Source organism: Chironomus tepperi, unplaced genomic scaffold, assembly GCF_022539635.2.
Source record: "Chironomus tepperi strain 1889 unplaced genomic scaffold, CSIRO-AGI_Ctep_v1 contig_244, whole genome shotgun sequence".
In the NCBI taxonomy this organism is placed as follows: domain Eukaryota; kingdom Metazoa; phylum Arthropoda; class Insecta; order Diptera; family Chironomidae; genus Chironomus; species Chironomus tepperi.
In genome coordinates this window covers 157,443-175,271 of record NW_027226366.1, presented here as the reverse complement: position 1 = coordinate 175,271, position 17,829 = coordinate 157,443, and the positions used below count along the sequence as shown (strand labels likewise).

The following is a 17,829-nucleotide window of genomic DNA, read 5'->3' as shown; positions in this document are numbered from 1 at the left end:
TCTATTGAACATTCAATAAATCTTTAAAGTCTGCAAGACATTTAAGCTACCCGGGTTATAAACAATAACAAATACTTTGTAAAACCCCCAAAAATGTATTAATCTCTAATTATCCATTGTGCTATTGTCGTGAATAATCTTCAATTTACCATATCTAATGCGTGTGAGAGACACCACGCAGTTTGTCGTTCGGGTGGGACTGGTTTATATTCGCAAAAAAAAGCTAAAGACGAAAGAAATGTTTTCTCTCTTCTCATATATCTAAATTATATACATAGTCAAGACAGTGATCTAAATTTAAATTTTTTTTGATACTTTTTTTTCAGCTACGCTTTTCTTTCGTACTTTAATGATTTGATTGATGATTTCTTTTTTCTTTCTTGTTTTCGTAGTCAATTAATTAAATTTCTACGGTCATGTGTATTGCAAATATATAATTCTGTTTTTTTTTTTTTTGGGCGAATAGATAGATGGATAGACACAGAAACAAAGATCGAACAAATGAGCGAATGAGGCAGGCAAGAGAGGGAAGGCATAGAGAATCGCAAAAAAGCAAGCAAAAAAATTGTCAGTGTGTAAAATGAATGACTCTAAGTCCATCGAACTTTTAGATGAAATTAAAAAGAAATATTAACGACCTGTAAATGATGACGAAGATGAAGAAGTAAATAGAGAAAACTATTCATTGATTTTTATTTATATTATCATAATTTTTAATAATATAATTTTGAGATTTTGTAATAATTCAATTTTTTTTTATCCAATCAATCAAATTGATTTTTTACCACGTAATTTTTTTTTTTGTATTTTGTATTCCTAATCGTTTTTCATCGTACAAAATTTATATTTGCTTTATCGAGGATGAGGTATTTGTTTCATTGAGCACTTTTTAAGTCCCCAAAAAAGACATCTTTAGATTCCACCCCGTCATCCTCCGTTACTCACTTTCGTACTCTTTCAATCACTTTCAATCTAGCTTAGCTCAATTTATTTCCTTTAAATTCATTAAGCAATATTTATATATGTTCTCCTCAAACATCCTTCCGTCCATACTTATTAAAGCGTATACTAAACACAAACATAACCTTTTCACAATTTTTTAATTTTGTTTTTTTTTTTCAATTTTGTTTTGAAATTTGTACCAAATTTATCATCTTAAATTTTCATTACTAAAGCTTGCCAAAACCATTTGAATTTTCATTTTTAAATTCTAAATTGAGAACTTTTCTAGATATTCATCCTAAAATATCTTTCATTATATTATTTACATTCATTATGTTGAGCTCATAGCTCGATTTTTTTACCAAAATAGAAATTTTTCATATTCGTTTACAATTTTGTTTGTGATTTTTTTGCGTCTATGTTTTGTGTGAGACATATTGACTGTTTTTGGCGCGTTTTTGGGAATCATTATTATCCTCTATTCCGATATTCTCCATTTATTACTGACTAGTTGTAAATTAAATGATTTAAAATCATTATGAAAAATCGCATAGTATGCTATGAAAAAGTAAAATTAAATGTTACAACATAACTGACGTAGGATCTGACTTTTAAATTTCAAAAAGCCGTTAAATTCGATATTCATCATTTTTAAACGTCAAACAGTTCAATTAAATTGACTGTAAATTATCACAAATTATTTGAAATTTATCCTCATTCCACAAAAACACGCCCTTATCAATTGCCTCGGCTGTGGTGCTTGATTTTAAAGAAAAAACATTCAAACTCTGTGAGTTTTGTGTGTGTATGGGTGTGTACATATTTTTTGAAAAATAACTGTCACTTCAAATGCATTGAGAACATATATAAACATTGATTTGTTAATATATAATTTATCTTCAAATTGTAATGAGTGTAATATTCATTTAATATGGATTTATCTCATCTTTTTTTTGTCATCAACAAACATAAAATATTTTTTTTAAAGATTTTTTTTTCTCAAATTTTTTTGTGTCTCCTCTGTGTGCAAAGACATTAATATGTTGTATTCAATTGGTAAATTTTTAAGCAAATATATTTTTTTTAATATAATTTCTTTTTTTTTGTATCATCAATATAGGTAGAGCTTAATTTTCTCAAATTGTATTTTTTTTAAATAGGTAATTTTAACAAGTTACATTTTTTGAAGGTAGATTTTTTGTTGTGAAGTATAGCAATTATTTAATTTTTTTTTTAATTGTAATAATTTTTTTTTTCTTTTAAATCTCCTACATTTTTTTTAATTATACTCAAACATTCCATTCCTTTCTCAGTCGCACCGTCTTATAAATGTTGATAGGAAAACAATTTTGAACAAATGCCTAAATAACAATTTTTTTTTTAATCTTTGTTTCAGTTTCTCAGCCAAAAAGGTAATAACACAATTTCGATTATAAAATTTTTTTTTTCTTATCATTGTCTAATACCAAATAATCACAATTCCCTTTCTTAATATTAAGTTTTTTTTTTTTTCGTTTTCATCTCTCTCATATATTTTTACATTATTCTTAAAATCATAGAAAGAAAAATAATAAGTATAAAAAAAATGAAGGATCATAAGATGGGATTTTAGTAGACCCTTGAGAAAATTTTTAAAGAAAAACCTTTCTTTCCACAACATTTCACTCACTGTGATACTGTCAATATTTTCATTTGATTCATTGTTGCGCAACCTTTATCACGTTTATGCCACGTCACACATCTTGTCTCCTCAATGTCTACTTAGATTTTGTATGGAGAAGTCGACTTGAATCGTCACACTAGGGTGGCATGTGACACATAGGTTGCCCACTACCACATTAGTGTGACACACAATTACTATCACATTAGTGTGGCACGTGGCACACATGTTGTCCCACTACCACATTAGTGACACACGTAACACACATGTTGCCCACTATCACATTAGTGTAGCTCGTAACACACAGGTTGCTCAGGTTGCACTACAATATTAGCATGACTCGCAACACGTAGCTTGCCCACCACTGACATTATGTAATCCACGACGTTTGAATGATTTTTTCGGGTCGATAAAAAGACATTTTATGTCCTTCCGAAGAAAATCATTTTACGTCAGTCGTTTCGTATTTAGGCCTTAATATAATCTGTTATTTGATTCTGCCCCATGTCTCGAAATTGGCAATCATGGGGTGTACATATGAAATGACCTTCATGAACATTGAAGACATTCAGAATCAGTCAAATTTAATCACAATTTTGAAAATATTTCAAACTCTTATAAAACTATACAAATTACTCAATTTTTACATGAGAAGAACCACACAATTTCTTGATACTTTTCAACATAAGAAATTTGAGTATTTGTATGGTTTTAAAAATATATGTATATATAAAATTAGACTTTTTTTTGTATGGTTTCACACTGCTCAGCAGAGATATCAATCAGAAAAATTCACAATTTTTCAGTCTTTTTCTAAAAGAAAATTTGATTTTCTTTTTTTATCCACACAATTTAAGGAGATCATAGGTTAAAATTTTTGAAAAATTTCGTAGAAATTGTATGGTTTTCGAAGGAACTCTATAATTTGTACAGTTTTGGGAGTGTCAAAACTAGATTTTTGAGGTGTTTCAAATTTTTAAATCAAGAAAAATTGCTTTGAAGGTACACAATAACATAACCTCAAAATTTTTAAGAATTCTCATCTCTTTTACTTTATATTGCTTTCAAATACATACTACTTTGTAGTCAAAACTGCTTTAAAAGCACAACTGCACAGCTCAGAAGTTTTCTCAATTAACTTGATACTTAAAGATTTGATCCAAAATTTTGAGGTTAAGTTTAGTGTTCTTTCTTCTCAATGAGTATCTTACGGTACCAATGAACATGGTCTTTTGCATAGTCTTATCAGTACTAATGTGCATGCATAGTCAAATCTACAACAGATCCTGTTTTCCTTTGAAAAAGAGGAGACCTAACCTAAAAAGCACTAGTTGGCTAATTGATCCTTAGTCTGACACTTGGTTGGCGTAGCTCTAGCATAATGCAGGATTAGAATCCAACTCCTAGTCAGAGTCATGCCGACTTAGTGTCAGATTTTTGATCAATTAACCGACTAAAGCTTTTTTAGGTTAGTTTCAAGACAATTTTTCAAAGAGAAAAGGTTCTAATTCCCAGCATACAACTGGGAATGCATCCTTATTGTCTCTTATAGACCATTACAGCACTCAATAGCCAATTTAAGCTTACTATGTCATTTTTTCTTGATTACTAAGTGAATTCCCCCAAAATTATATCAAAGACATTCAAGTCTAATTTCATAATAAAGTTTAGACTAGTCTAGTCTAGTCAAAAAGGTCTTTAAAAATTTTCTCTAGGGAATAAGCTAGTTTGTATTTTATATTTATATTGAATATATATAAAAAAGAGAGGAAGGAGAAAGAAATCACGTTAATTAACTGCAAAAAATGAATAGTTCTCACAGAATTTATGCATGTATAATTTACTCTTTTTTTTGTATATTATTTTTAATAACGTTATCAAAAAAAAGAGAAAGCTAAAGAGACTATATAAAAAAAATCGCACTTAACATAATTAAAAAGATTTTTTTTTTCACTTCGAAAAAAAAACGCGTAAATTTTTTTTGATTTTTTTTTTCTTTCTTTCTTTCAATAATTATATATAGGTGATAATAAGGAACAAACATTTCATCATGTATAATAAAGAACAACGTAACGACGATATGGACTCATCTTTTAACTCACGAAAAGGGGAGGGTAGCAACATTCATATCACTTGCTCGTTCCCTTATATTTTGCTTGATTTTTTTTTCATATTTTTTTTTTATATCATTATTATCTCATTTTCATTCATTTTTTTAACTAAAAAATGATGTGCATTTCTCTACTGATTCTATATAATTATTTATAGCATCCTGACTTTATAAATTCTAAATTAAAAAAAAAATTAATTAAAAAAAAGAGAAATCAATTAAAAAAATTCTATGAAAAATGTTCCTTTAAAATTAAAAATTATAAAAAAAAAATCTTATAAATTAAAGTATTTAATAAATTTCATCACGCAAGAAAGAATATGATTATTATACGCAATGGACAAGTCATCTCAAGAATCTCTAATGCAAATCTCAAAGTACATATTTTAACTTATTTTTTGTTATAATATGTGTATACTTATTGCATTTAATGTGTTTCATAACATTATGCCTTTTTTTTGTGTGTTTTATATATGCTTATTATAATTTTTCTGTTCTTCTTTTCATTTGCTTCCTTTTCTCGTATGCTACGATTTCTATTACGTAACTTAAAAGTTTTTTTTTTTCTTGTTTGTTGTTGCATCTGAGATGTATACATGTGTGAATGCAATTTTGCCGGTTACTAACGGACAAATTTCTTTGCCTTTTTTTCTGGATCTTTTTATGAAATTTTGCAAATTTTTTGATAATTCTAGCTAAATTGTTGAGCTGGATGTGCTGTAAACATCACTTTCGGCAGTATTGTATCAGTATAAATCAAAGGATTGCTATGCTTTCTTATTAAATATTGAAAATTGATAAATTTGCAACTTTTCTTTTGTTTACAAAGTAAATTTTTGCTATGTTTACTAAATTAAGGCTGAATATTTCATCTTCCCTGGATATTAAAGCTTACTCAGTTACTATTAGAGGTTGCTTTAGGTATTTTATAAGAGATTTTCTCATTAATTTCATTTTTCAACCGGAAAATTCAAAATTTGCAATTTTTTTGTTTACAAAACAATCTAGTTTTGAATTTTTGCTATGTTTACTAAGTTAAGGCTGTATTTTTCATTTTCCCTGGATATTAAAGCTTATTCAGGTAATATTGAGGTTTCTTTAGATATTTTATAAGAGATTTAAACAAGAAATTTCAAAAATTGCAACTTTTCTTTTGTTTACAAAACAAAAATTGCAATGATTACTAAGTTAAGGCTCAATATTTTCATTTTCCCTGGATATTAAAGCTTGCTAGAGGTTGCTTTAGTTATTTAATAACATTATCATTGAGATTTTCTCATTAATTTCAGATGTCAACCGGAAAATTCAAACTAATCTTCATTTCACTGTCAAGAACTGTCCAAAAAATCATGAAACAGGTTCTAACAATAATGCCTTCAAAAATATCTGATACAGTTAGCTTCAATTTGCAAGAACAATAATTTCGCACATACCCATACATCTCAGTTGCAAAAAAAAAGAAAAAGATAAAAATAACGGATTTAATCTTACCCAATCAAAAGAGGAAATATTTTTTTTTTTTTGAAAAAACCATTTGTTAGAAGTAATAAAGAACACGGTCCATCGACGCAACTACGTTTTAAACACGGGCGTGACCATCTTGATGATAATTTTATCACACCAAATCCAACATGAGGTTTTTCTTGGTTTATATATTTTTTTTTGTTTGTAATATATGTGTGCACATGGATCATTTAAATATTATTATATTAATTTTTTTTTCTTAATTTTTTTTTTTTTTGCGAATTATGACGAAAACAAATTATTTGAAAACACACGACGAAGAAGAAGTAAATAAGATTGTTCTCATTCATTCAATTGTTGCATAATATCGCTCACGTTTTTGTTAATTCTTCTTATTCTTACTTTTTTTCATTTTTTTCATTTTTTGCTTCTTTTGCTCGATTTCATATATCATTGTATGTATGAAAGTGCAGGAAAAAAGGTTGCATGCACTTTAATGCTTGCCATAATCAAGATGATGCAAATGATGACTATTTAAATCTAAGAAGTTTGTAATGATGTGTCCATTTGTTGTCAAAATTTGATGATGAGCTGCGGCAATAGCCTGAGGTTGATGGTTGCTGACTTGAGAGTTGTGTTGCATATTTGAATGCTGCTGTAAGTGTGACATAACTGGTGGCGTATTTGTATTAGAGCCTTCATCAATTGTCTCAGTTTTAATTTCAATTGATTCTTTTTTGGGTTCTACTGAAGCAGCTACAGCAGATAGTACATTGTGTAATGAATGATGTACACCCCCATTTGATTGATGATGACCCAAGTGCGGATTGTTCATTGGATTCAAATTGCAAATCTTAATATGCTTATTGAAATCACTTATATCTGCCAATTCTTGCTTGCAAATGTTGCACTGGTAAATTATATAATTGGCAGTCGAGGTAGGTGGCAGAACTGGGAGAGTATTCTTTCCATTTTTCCCATTCTTCTTCTGATGCGTTAAAATATGCTTTTTCAAATTTGATTGCTGAGAGTAGGATTTCAAACAAATGTTACATCCATAAGGTCGAATTCCCTAAACATCCATACATAAACATGAATAGATCCATAATTAGTATAAATCAGATTAACCAGCTATTACACTCACCAAATGAATCATCTCATGCTTCTTTAAATTTGCACGTTGGGCAAATGCTTTATCACAAGATTTACACTTGAATGGCTGCATTTGAAACATAAAAAAGGACGAGTTTAGGTCATGTGAACAACAACAACAGCATAAAATCACTAAAAAAATCTCACCTTTTCGCCAGTATGCAACATCTGATGCTTAACCATATTAGCATGTTGACTGAATGCCTTTTGGCATGTTGGACATTTGTATGGTTTGAGACCTAATAATAAAATTAGAAATTAATATTCTAGCAACAACAACAGCTACAAAAAAAATCAATCAATAAAATGTCACACACTCACCATTGTGTACCAAATTATGACGCTGCAAATTTGCCAGTTGCGTAAAAGCTTTGTTGCAAATAGAACTGTAGATACATTTGTTATTGTTGTTGTTGTTTCGCAAGTCCAAAAAATTTTTTATTGGGTAGGTGATAAGAAGGAAATAAAGAATTATGCACGTGTAAGTCTCTTATCAATCATTATTATATGTGTAAATATTGATAAGGATTATATAAGTCTAAATATCAAGATTAGTATTAAGGAAGAGTTTTAAAACTTACCAAACAAAGGGCCGCTCGCCAGAATGCGCTTTTGTATGCTTCCATACACTGCTCTGACTCGGAAAATGTTTTCCGCAAAGCTCGCACTATTTGTTGTTGTTGTAGAGCATTCGAGAGAAAAGCAAAAAAAAAAAGAAAAAATAAGAAAAAGGGAAAGTGAAAATAGTTAGAAATCAGCTGTTGTTGACATGAGTTATCCGTATAAAACAAGTCAATAAAGTATGTTTGTATATGTGTGCATATCTACCTTATACTTGGATTCAGTCAAATGTTTTGCTTGATGGGCAACCATTTCTTCATTGGTATCAAAGCGCTAGGCAAAAAGGAAGAGAAGTAAGAAAAACTTGATGAAAATGATGATCTGAGTATAAAAAATTGGTTTACATAGCAGTCGGTCGTGGTATGAGCTCAGAATATTTTGAGGGGGGAATATGAAAATTAGATAGGAATGGGAAGGAAAACAAGTGGGTAAGGTATGGGTAAGGTGGATGAGAGAGGAAAGTACAGCACGTGCTCAGTACAACGATTGTTGGCCAAGGAAAAAGGAGAGAGAAAGAGCGTTAAAAAAAGAGAATAAAAAGTATAATTGGAACATGAACGAAAGAACAACAAAATTTGTATGATATATACTAAAAAACATTATTGCCAACAACAATGCCTTATTGCCAACAACGGTGGCAGAGCAGCAGTAATACCAGCTAGTGAGTAATAAGAAAGAAAAAAAGGCCGAAAAAGACGAAGAGATATCACCATGCCATGAAAAAAAAAAGACATTGTTGTTGGGGTTTTGTAGGCTTAAATAATTTCGAGGCCCAATAATAGCAACAAAAATATAACATACAGCAGAGCTATGGAGAACATGGAGAAAATTTCGTCGGTTTTTTTTTTCTTCATTTCTTTCTGTTTTTTTGGAAGAAAAAGAACATCGACAAAAAAGCGAATGTGGAGGAAAAAAAAGACTCATACAGGCACAGTGAGGCAGCAAGCAAGCAAGCAAGGCAGGAGAAAAGAGAGAAGAAAAAAGATTGGTTGAAGCGATGACGATAAATAAGAAGAAGAAGTCCATTACATATTATATCAAAGCATATTTTCAAGGTGAACTCACAACCGAAAAAAAAAAATCATTTTCGAATGTCTTCTTCTTCTTATGCCTCAATCGAATTGAAATCTTTTTTCATTTTTTTTTTCTCTCTCTCACTCTCTCACTATATTGCGTTATGCTGCTGCTGCTGCTGCTTTACTGATGACTATATGTCCTCTATGTTGTCCGAAAAGAACGAAAAAAACGATATATATGTACAAAAAAAAATGAATGAAGAGCAAAAGAAAGAATAGAGAAGAAGGAACAAGAAGAAGTTTTAAGCAAAAAAAATTGGATAGTCAGTAGAAATATGAAGAGCTTTTTTTTTTACCTTCCGGCATTGACCGCACTTGATTTTTACCAAATTCTCAGAGTCTCTGATGATGTTGGACACCACATTAACGTTGTTTTCCAATGATAGTATCATTGATCGGCTATCAGCTGCTGATACGGCCACAGATGTGCTATTTAAAGGAACGTGATTTGTACGGCTGTTGGAAGTGTCAAGATGCAAGGGCAACGGAATTTGTATATGTCCTTGTTGCTGCTCGTTCTGATGATGATGATGATGATCATTTTGAAAAGTCTTTTTAGTCAATAATAGGTGTGTGTATATATGATTTTTTTTTTTTTTTTGGGTATATTATGTATATAATTTCGGTATACATATATATATAAGAAATTTTGTATATATATTATATTATTATATATTATATATATATATATATGTATGCGACGGCGTGTGTGCGATGATGAGGGAGAGAGCGAGAATGAAAAAAAGACAAATGTCGAGAAAATTAGAAAAAAGGCAAATTTTAAAAATAAATGAAAAAGAAATTCAAATTGGCAAGAAGGTTAAGAATCGAAAATTTCGCGTCTTGTCGTCAAACTCGTTCAATATCAAATATTTGCAAACCCAGTTTTATTAGTGATCAAACCCTTGATATTGGACTCATTTGTCTTTTTTCGTTTCTTGCTTACTCAATTATCGTTTTTTCATAAATTTTATCAGCTTTTATCGAATGAATTATGCTTAAAATGTGATTTTTTTTCTTGCATTGAAAAGCATGTTTTAATGTCGGAAAAAAAAATCACATTTTATATTTATCGATAAATTCTGATCGTCTTGTTTCATTTACTTACCAACGGATAAAACATGATAAACTGAACTGATTAATAGCACTTTTTAATGAAAAACAACTGTTTAGGGCATTTTATTTAACTATTTAAATTCAACTTTTTTTCAAGAGTTGAAGTTCTCTTTCTCTTTTTTTGCAATGGAGTGAAAATTAAACCGGTCTCTAGTACATCGTACCAGTCATTGACAATCGTTCAATTTTCACGTCTACAACGATTTTTTTCAACTGTTTTGCAATTCCATCTTATGTTCCGCGGATGTTGTTTGTATCAAAACACATTATTCCATAACGCGACATTTTCAGCGTAGTAGATTTTATCAAGTTGAGAATGATTGAATGTGCTGCATAACATCAAAACATTCGTGCTGAGAAAAATGGCTGAGAAATCAAAACAAGAGTTTATGCAAAGGTTTTTAAATAATGCAAGGAAAAAAGCACTGAATATTAAAAGTCCACCAAGTGGAACTAGTACAATTAAACAGATTGAAACTCAGGGAATTGAGGCAAAAGATGAGGATTGGCTGACAAAGTAAGAAAATTGAAAAAAATATTATCGAAAAATTGAATCTATAAATTTTCATTTTTTTCTTTTTCAGAAAAGCTCTTGAGGAAATTGAGAGAAATGCAAAGATTCATAAAGTTAAGCGCGAGTCAGGATTACCATCGGATGAACCTAAAGCTAAAACAAATAAACGATTCTTAGCCACAACACTTACCAATGCCTTATCTCATAATGAACGCAAATCTACCAAAAACATAGAAAAATCATCTCATAAGCTTAAGGAACTTGATCGCTATCAGAAGCTTAAAAGTAGCACTGAAAAATTTGGTGATAGAAAACATCACTTTAAGAAACCTGAAAAGTCAAAGGATTCAGATGATAGCAGTGACTGATTGTTGAATTTATATTTTATGATGTATCTCCTTGAAATGTATTTTTCATATATGCAATAAGCCTTTTTATTTTTGATAAGTCAATTGTTTTACTTATTTAAATACACAATTATCTTAAAAAGCTCAAAATTTGAAATGTCTTTGAAGTTTTTAATTGATTTTTAAAGAATCAATGATATCATCCAGACTTTATATTTTCAGGGTCATGCATATTAAAAGTTACATTTTCCAGCTGTGCATAGCGCATATGAACTCTTCATTTCAAAATATTTACTGGATGTATTTTCATCTGCTGGATGTTTATATCTTTAAAATGGCAAGGTTTTGTGCATTCGGATTTGTTGCATTTGATTGATGTCTTTTTAGGATGAACTTTTTAAAGTTAAATTAATAATTTAATGTCTTCTTACTAATGATGTCTATTAAAAAGGGGAATTTCCGACTTCTTTCAACATTGTCATGAAATTTAAATTTAAAATTTTTCTTATAAAAGTTCTTTAACAAATGCTAGTTGAACTATAACATTTTATCCGAATAGCACAAGTCAGTTAATCAATCCAAAATCCAGCACCAAGCCGACTTAACACTGACTTGATGCTGGATTCAATTAAAATCTGGAATAAGACCGGTGTGATTCTGGAATCCAGAGTTCAAATCGAATTCAACATCAAGTCAAAATCACGTCGACCAAAAGCCGGTTTCAACCTGAATTCAGCATCAAGTCAGTGTGACGCAAGCCTGGAAACGAATTTTTGATCAATTAACTTATTTGTGTTTTTCAGGTTAGAGTTTAGAAATATTTTTGGAGTTTTCAGAATTTGAATAAAAGCTTTACCTACTTGACTAGCCAGAGTGTTAAAAAGTAAGTTCTAAACAAGCATACATCTTCGATATGTACCAAACTTCATACAGATTAGCTAAGAGATGGCTTTAAAACATACTTTTAAGAGTCCCTACAAATTGTTCACATCTGTCAAACTGCTGTTCAAACAAGCAACATATTGGCCTTCAGATTGGTAAACCTTTTAACGAATTGCAATGGTCAATATCACTCAATTTATCACCGACTACCCTTGAATTTTGCCAAAAAATCCACAAAAATTCATCATGTCTCACCGCAGATCAATGCAACCGATTATAGAAATAAATACATAAAGCAACATAAATCATAAATATTTCAATGATGCAAAACTTTTTGTGATGTACGCATAATATTGGCACAATAAATTATTTCATCTGCTGATGATGTTCACCTCGAACAAGATAAGTTTTACATCCAAATTTTGTGCTTATACAACTGAAATTCTCTGTCGAAATTGTCGATGTTTCCTGTGAGTAATGCATTCGATCGAATCGTAGCTTTAGGCAAATTTTCATCTCTGATTCAATAAATCCAATCAGATATAGTAAATCAACATTAGTCAATTTCAGCAAATAACATGTTAATGAAGTTTGTCTTTCAACATTTAATAAGAGATTAATGCACAGCGATAATCATCCCAAAATATAAAATTACATGTTTTGTTTAGATTGCTTCATCAAATTCCATTTATCTTACACTGTTCATAAGGTACTAATCTAATTTTCCCAAAAAATGTATAATAATGACAGGTCCACTAAAAACAACATCAAATTACAGTGTCCAAGTCCATCCTTTCACAATTGCTATAAAAATCAATTTTCATTACTATTTCCGACCACTTTTCACCTTTTCAAATGTCCATAAACAAGTATCATGCTGTCATTAACCAAAATAGTTGCATAAAGAGCCACTCGGACATTCACTGTCATCAGAAGAAACTAGATTTGACTACTCAATGTTTGATACTTGACTGTATGAGATTTTGAGGGTACCGAAGTTTATCAAGTGCCGCACAGCATTTCAACATGGATTATTAAAAGAGTTTGTGCTTAAGCCACAAACCAATGAGTAAATGAAAGTGATTTAAAATCTCATCAATGGATATAGTGATGCAACAATTGATTTAATTCGCAAATGAGTCACTTTCATTTTCGACTATGTTAAATACCAAAAAATATATAACAATATCTATTCATTTTCATACAATTTGAGATAAGATGATAATTAAACTTTAGTTTCTATCTCTCTCTCTCACTCACTCTCTCGTTAATCGAAAGAATTAAGAAAATAAAATTGAAATTGACATGCTTATGATCTGGAAAATTATCGAAAAATTTTCTTTTATTGATTTATTTTATTTTGGACTTTTACTTATTCACAATTTTCTGTATCATTTGGTGTGCTGGTGATGATAATGATGGGAATTTCATGAATAAATTGTTACGAATTGAATCTTTTTAATTTCATTAATTTTTCAAATTTTACAGATTTTTACAAATCAATTGTGATCCATGGCATACCTCAGATGGCACCTGATGCTGTCTCTATTGATGATGACTTCTTATTTATTGTCAATTTCAAGTGAAATACTGATAGTTTTAATAGTATCAAGTGCATCTTTAAATGACGAATTGTCAAATTTATTAATAAGTTAAAATTGCATATAGATTAGTAACAAAAAATGTAGAATTTGTGGGTTCAAATCCCAATTACAAATTAAAATATAGTTGATTAATAGGCCAAATGCGTTTCGATTTTTTTCTTCCAATTTTTTGTTCAAAAATTGTTAAATTTTTTTTTTTTTATTTTATTTAGTATTCGATGTGAAAAATTCCAAAATAATTTTTTGGTTAATAATTAAAATAAGTTAGATGTTAATTTTTTTAAGGATGTTAAAATCGATTGAAAATTTGTATGAAACCTTTGTATTATACTTCACAGGTAGTTGCAGTAAAAATTCTATTCAAATCTAATTTTAGCGAACTCTAGTCGAATTCGACCAATGGACTCAGAACTACTAAATCAAAAACTTTAATCAACAGCAGAGATATATGTATTACTATCAAACTTTAAATTGAACTCAATTACCGATTATTGATTGTAAATGTTCGACAAACATGTGTAAATTGCAATAAAATATTAAAAATTTAAAAATAAATAAATGATAAATGTTGACAACATCGGAGATAACCTTTGGTGAATATCCTATTAATTTAAATTACAATTGAGTTCAATAAAGTTTACAAATTGGTTCGAAGAACTTGAAATCAGGTCACATAAATTATCAAAAGATCCAGAAATATCTTCAAGACAACTAAAATAAATATCACAATATTTTATGTTCACAGTAAGTAAGCCAATATCCAAAATCACCTCGATATTTCAAGTCTCGACAAAAAGGCCTACCAAGAATTAATCACTTAATTAAAGACCTTACAAATGTACCCACACAGTTCTCAGAAAATCATGACAAAGTACTTCAATTTACAGCCTAAAAGAGAATCACCAACATGTATAAAGCTCCTCACGTCCACAACAAAAGCCTCCCTCAGTGTTTATTAATTTTTTGACATTTCAATTATGTTAAAGCACTTTTAATTCTGACAAAACCTATTACGAAATGTAAGTCTTTATAATTAATTTATCCGGATATTAATGTTATAGCAATTAATACAAAGTATATAATGAAATTTGGTTAAATAATAGCTTTGCATGTCAATATATTGAAAAGGCTTTTTTTGTTGCTCGGAAATGGATATTGATACAAAAAAAAAGTTATTAATTCAATATTTTTTCACAAAAAAAGATTTTAAGATAAATAAAAAAAATTTGCGTGCATTTTTTAAAATCAAAAAATATTTTCATTAGTGCCTGTTTGAGTCTAAAGAGCGACTTGAATGAGAAGAAAAGAAACAAAAAAAAAAATTAAAGAAAGTCAGATCCGTTGTTATTTATTGATCATTGGTAAGTTGGTAAGCTTAGCATTTTGAACTTCACGACGCATGAAGACGTTTTAATTAATTAAGAGGTTATTTATATCATGACTGGATGTATGTAAAAAGTTACATAAAGAAAAATTAAATTAACTTAATTAATTTTACAAGAAAAGAAACAGTGAGCACGTGAGCTGTCTGACATATATTTATATATGCGATTTCAAAAGAGGTAGGCAGTCGATTGCTTGCCATCTTCTTGCTAAAACGTGCAATTATGATGTTAATATAAATTGGGATAGAAGCCTGTTTGAGCGAATTTATGTTTCATAATAATAATTGGCGTCATTAGTCAGGTGAAAGAGTTTAGACAAGTCCTGAGTAGATGAGCAATTTTGGTTGGCAATTAAGGCAATTTTATTCACCATGGTCGGATTCCTTTTTGCTCAACAAGTCATGCTGTGGATAATTTTGATGATTTTTGAGGTGTTATGTAAGGCAATTTGCTTTAAGAATTCTTGTTCTAATTCTCTTTTGAAGCTACATATTCTGGGGTTCTTAAGTTGATTCCTGGTTGATCATTCCAGCAGTAGAGCTGCTATCCCAATTAATTACATCTGTCAATGTCTTGAGTATTGTACGCATTTATGATAATGATTGAGAGATCCGGTCTCTGGAAGGAATCGAACCCACATACTCTCAACTGAATGATATAGATTTCCAGTCTATTGCCTAACTACTAGGCAACACATATAAATACGGCTCAATATCTGAGATTCGACTCTGCTCGGACACTTGTTGTCAATCAATACTAATCGAAATTTTCCAAATTTCCAACCAAAACTCATCCAAAATGGCTGTTAAAGTTCAAAACCCAAAGATTACATGACACCAATCTTAAAGCCTTTCTAACAATCACCAAAAAAATATCATATCCATAAAAATCTTGCATAAAAAATGCATTAAAAAAATCATAACAAAAATTCCACACTTCCTTCTTCTTGTAGCATCGCTGTTGATGCGAAGTAAATAAATTTGGCATAAGCATAAGCAACAAGAAAAAGAGATTTAAATACATTAGATGATCAGATTTATGGAATAAAAGTAAAAGTGAAAAAGCAAGCAAGTGACTGATTCAGCAATCACCATGATTATGGATATACCATTTCATATTTCAAGCATTTGAAGCTCTTTTTTTGCCGATGAGAAGCCGCATTTTAATCAATTGCTTTTTTGCTAATGTCTGTCATCTGCATTCATCTACTTTTATAGTTGATGTCGATTACATTGATTGCGCAATTTTAATGAGCTATGCACAGTACACATAGACAGTAGGTATGATCATTTCGTAATTACTTAATTTACATACATTTAATAAACTTCTTTTCTTTACTTTGTCTATTGCGGTTTTTGTTTGTGTCTAGTCGCATGCTAGATCACAACCACAAATTGATAAATTCATCAGTTGCTGACCCAAAAAGATCAGTAAAAGAAAATAGATCTTATTGTATGCAATTGTTTGATTGTCGGCTTTTATTGTTTGTTGACACATCGTGAGCTGATTTATGTGAAACATACTAGTGCACGTACAGCACAGTAAATTCATTGATACATTTTAAGAATAGCAGGGCAAGAAAATTGATGAGATATTAGTGATGTTACTTAATACAGATGAGAGGTCTATATTTAATGGACAATTGAGACATTATAAAAATGATTTTGTTTCGTGCTTTTTTTTTGAGATGGATTGTCAGAAATTTTTAGCTAGGCATAACATCAAAGCAAGAAAGCGTGATTTAACAGTATGGAAAAAGACATAATGAAAACGGAAAAACGCCTCTGGTATAGATCGCTCGACATTTTGCACGTAATATCGTTATTTCATTGTAATTTCTTTCTTTTTATTCCTTAAAATGAAATATCTTTCAATCAAAACACAAGTCAAAATTGGTCAAAATAATAAGTTTCAGAATGTTGGAGAAAATTAATGCGTAAATTATCATTTTAAGTGTATTTTTCCCAAAGAAATGAACTTGCGATCGTTCGTACTTTGTCTGACTGTCCGTTTGTTTACAGCCTAAATTCTCTTTAAAACTAAGCATATTGTTAGCATATTTAGTGTTAAAACGTGTGTGCTACACAGTAGAACTGAATGTGAATAAATAATTCCAATTAGTTGCTTATTCTATTAGAAATGACAAAAAAACTTTTCGAAGTGGGCTACGTAAAGTTCTACGCAACGTAATTTTACATAACAGCAAATTTAACTAATACTTTTCAAATAGCTTTTAGCCGTTAATTTATACCGAAAAGATTATATTATGCTACGTACAATATGCGCCTCTAGCAGCTACCGACTACTAAGCCTCTACAATTTCATTGTGTGAGAAATTTAAAATTTCTTTGAAATCATCAGTGAAAAGGAATGTCCACACCTCAAGCGAAGGCTTTTTGCCGTGAGCGAATTTACTTTAATTGGATAAATTGGCGAACGCACGGGTCTTATTTGTTTGGACCCAAAACAATTAGGGACTAAAACACCTTTTTTAATTCACTGCCTACAAAACACATTCTTAGTCAAGTCAAATTAACAGCTGTCGACAAGTAAGTAATCATAATGATGAACGAAGGCAATGATTATGACATGTTCAGTAGATTTATTTGTTAATATTTATTTCTTATTTTTCCGTCCATGAGAAAATCTGATGTCTATTTCAGATCTTTCATAAATGTTAATACACTACTCAATAGAAAAAGATTTATCGACATTTAGACATGATCTTGTATCCATAGACTATGTAACAATAGGCCAACCTAGATTTGAATCTGGTCTATAGACTGTATCTGTCAATTATTGCCATAAAGACTATTCACATCAGCAAATTTTGAATAATCGACACTTTAACACTGACCTTATCTCAATACTTTTATCTATTTGCATCTCATAAATTGGCAAGTGTTGTATCACTTAACACGAAAATTAATGGTTTGGGATTTGAGAAGATTATGTG

At 30.0% G+C, this 17,829-nt stretch overlaps 2 protein-coding genes across 3 annotated transcripts; one reads left to right on the top strand and one right to left on the bottom strand.

The window, feature by feature from the left end:
* Window positions 1–669: 669 nt before the first annotated feature.
* LOC139091502 (zinc finger protein OZF-like) lies at window positions 670–10,292 on the bottom strand. Of its 2 annotated transcripts, none has more exons than XM_070641645.1 (8): window positions 10,134–10,292; window positions 9,322–9,543; window positions 8,157–8,222; window positions 7,910–7,995; window positions 7,650–7,714; window positions 7,476–7,567; window positions 7,321–7,395; window positions 670–7,248 (listed from the first exon to the last, which is right to left on the bottom strand). In XM_070641645.1, the coding sequence occupies exons 1-8, from the start codon at window positions 10,146–10,148 to the stop codon at window positions 6,670–6,672; spliced, it is 1,200 nt and encodes a 399-aa protein (XP_070497746.1). In that variant the 5' UTR covers window positions 10,149–10,292; the 3' UTR covers window positions 670–6,669. The 2 variants fall into 2 exon arrangements, with proteins under 2 accessions (XP_070497746.1, XP_070497745.1); XM_070641644.1 differs by having other exon boundaries at window positions 9,322–9,576; window positions 10,134–10,291.
* Window positions 10,293–10,379: 87 nt separating this feature from the next.
* Window positions 10,380–11,142, top strand: LOC139091503 (protein POLR1D-like). The gene is made up of 2 exons (XM_070641646.1): window positions 10,380–10,658; window positions 10,726–11,142. The coding sequence occupies exons 1-2, from the start codon at window positions 10,504–10,506 to the stop codon at window positions 11,021–11,023; spliced, it is 453 nt and encodes a 150-aa protein (XP_070497747.1). The 5' UTR covers window positions 10,380–10,503; the 3' UTR covers window positions 11,024–11,142.
* The last annotated feature ends 6,687 nt before the right edge of the window (window positions 11,143–17,829 follow it).

Excerpts from the sequence above, each read along its gene's own strand:
- LOC139091503 (XM_070641646.1), top strand. The coding sequence starts at position 10,504 with ATGGCTGAGAAATCAAAACAAGAGTTTATGCAAAGGTTTTTAAATAAT. Across the intron at positions 10,659-10,725 it reads GATGAGGATTGGCTGACAAA|AAAAGCTCTTGAGGAAATTG; the intron begins GTAAGAAAATTG and ends TTTCTTTTTCAG.
- LOC139091502 (XM_070641644.1), bottom strand. Across the intron at positions 7,996-8,156 it reads TGACTGAATCCAAGTATAAG|TGCGAGCTTTGCGGAAAACA; the intron begins GTAGATATGCAC and ends AACAACAAATAG. Across the intron at positions 7,396-7,475 it reads TGTTGCATACTGGCGAAAAG|CCATTCAAGTGTAAATCTTG; the intron begins GTGAGATTTTTT and ends TTTCAAATGCAG.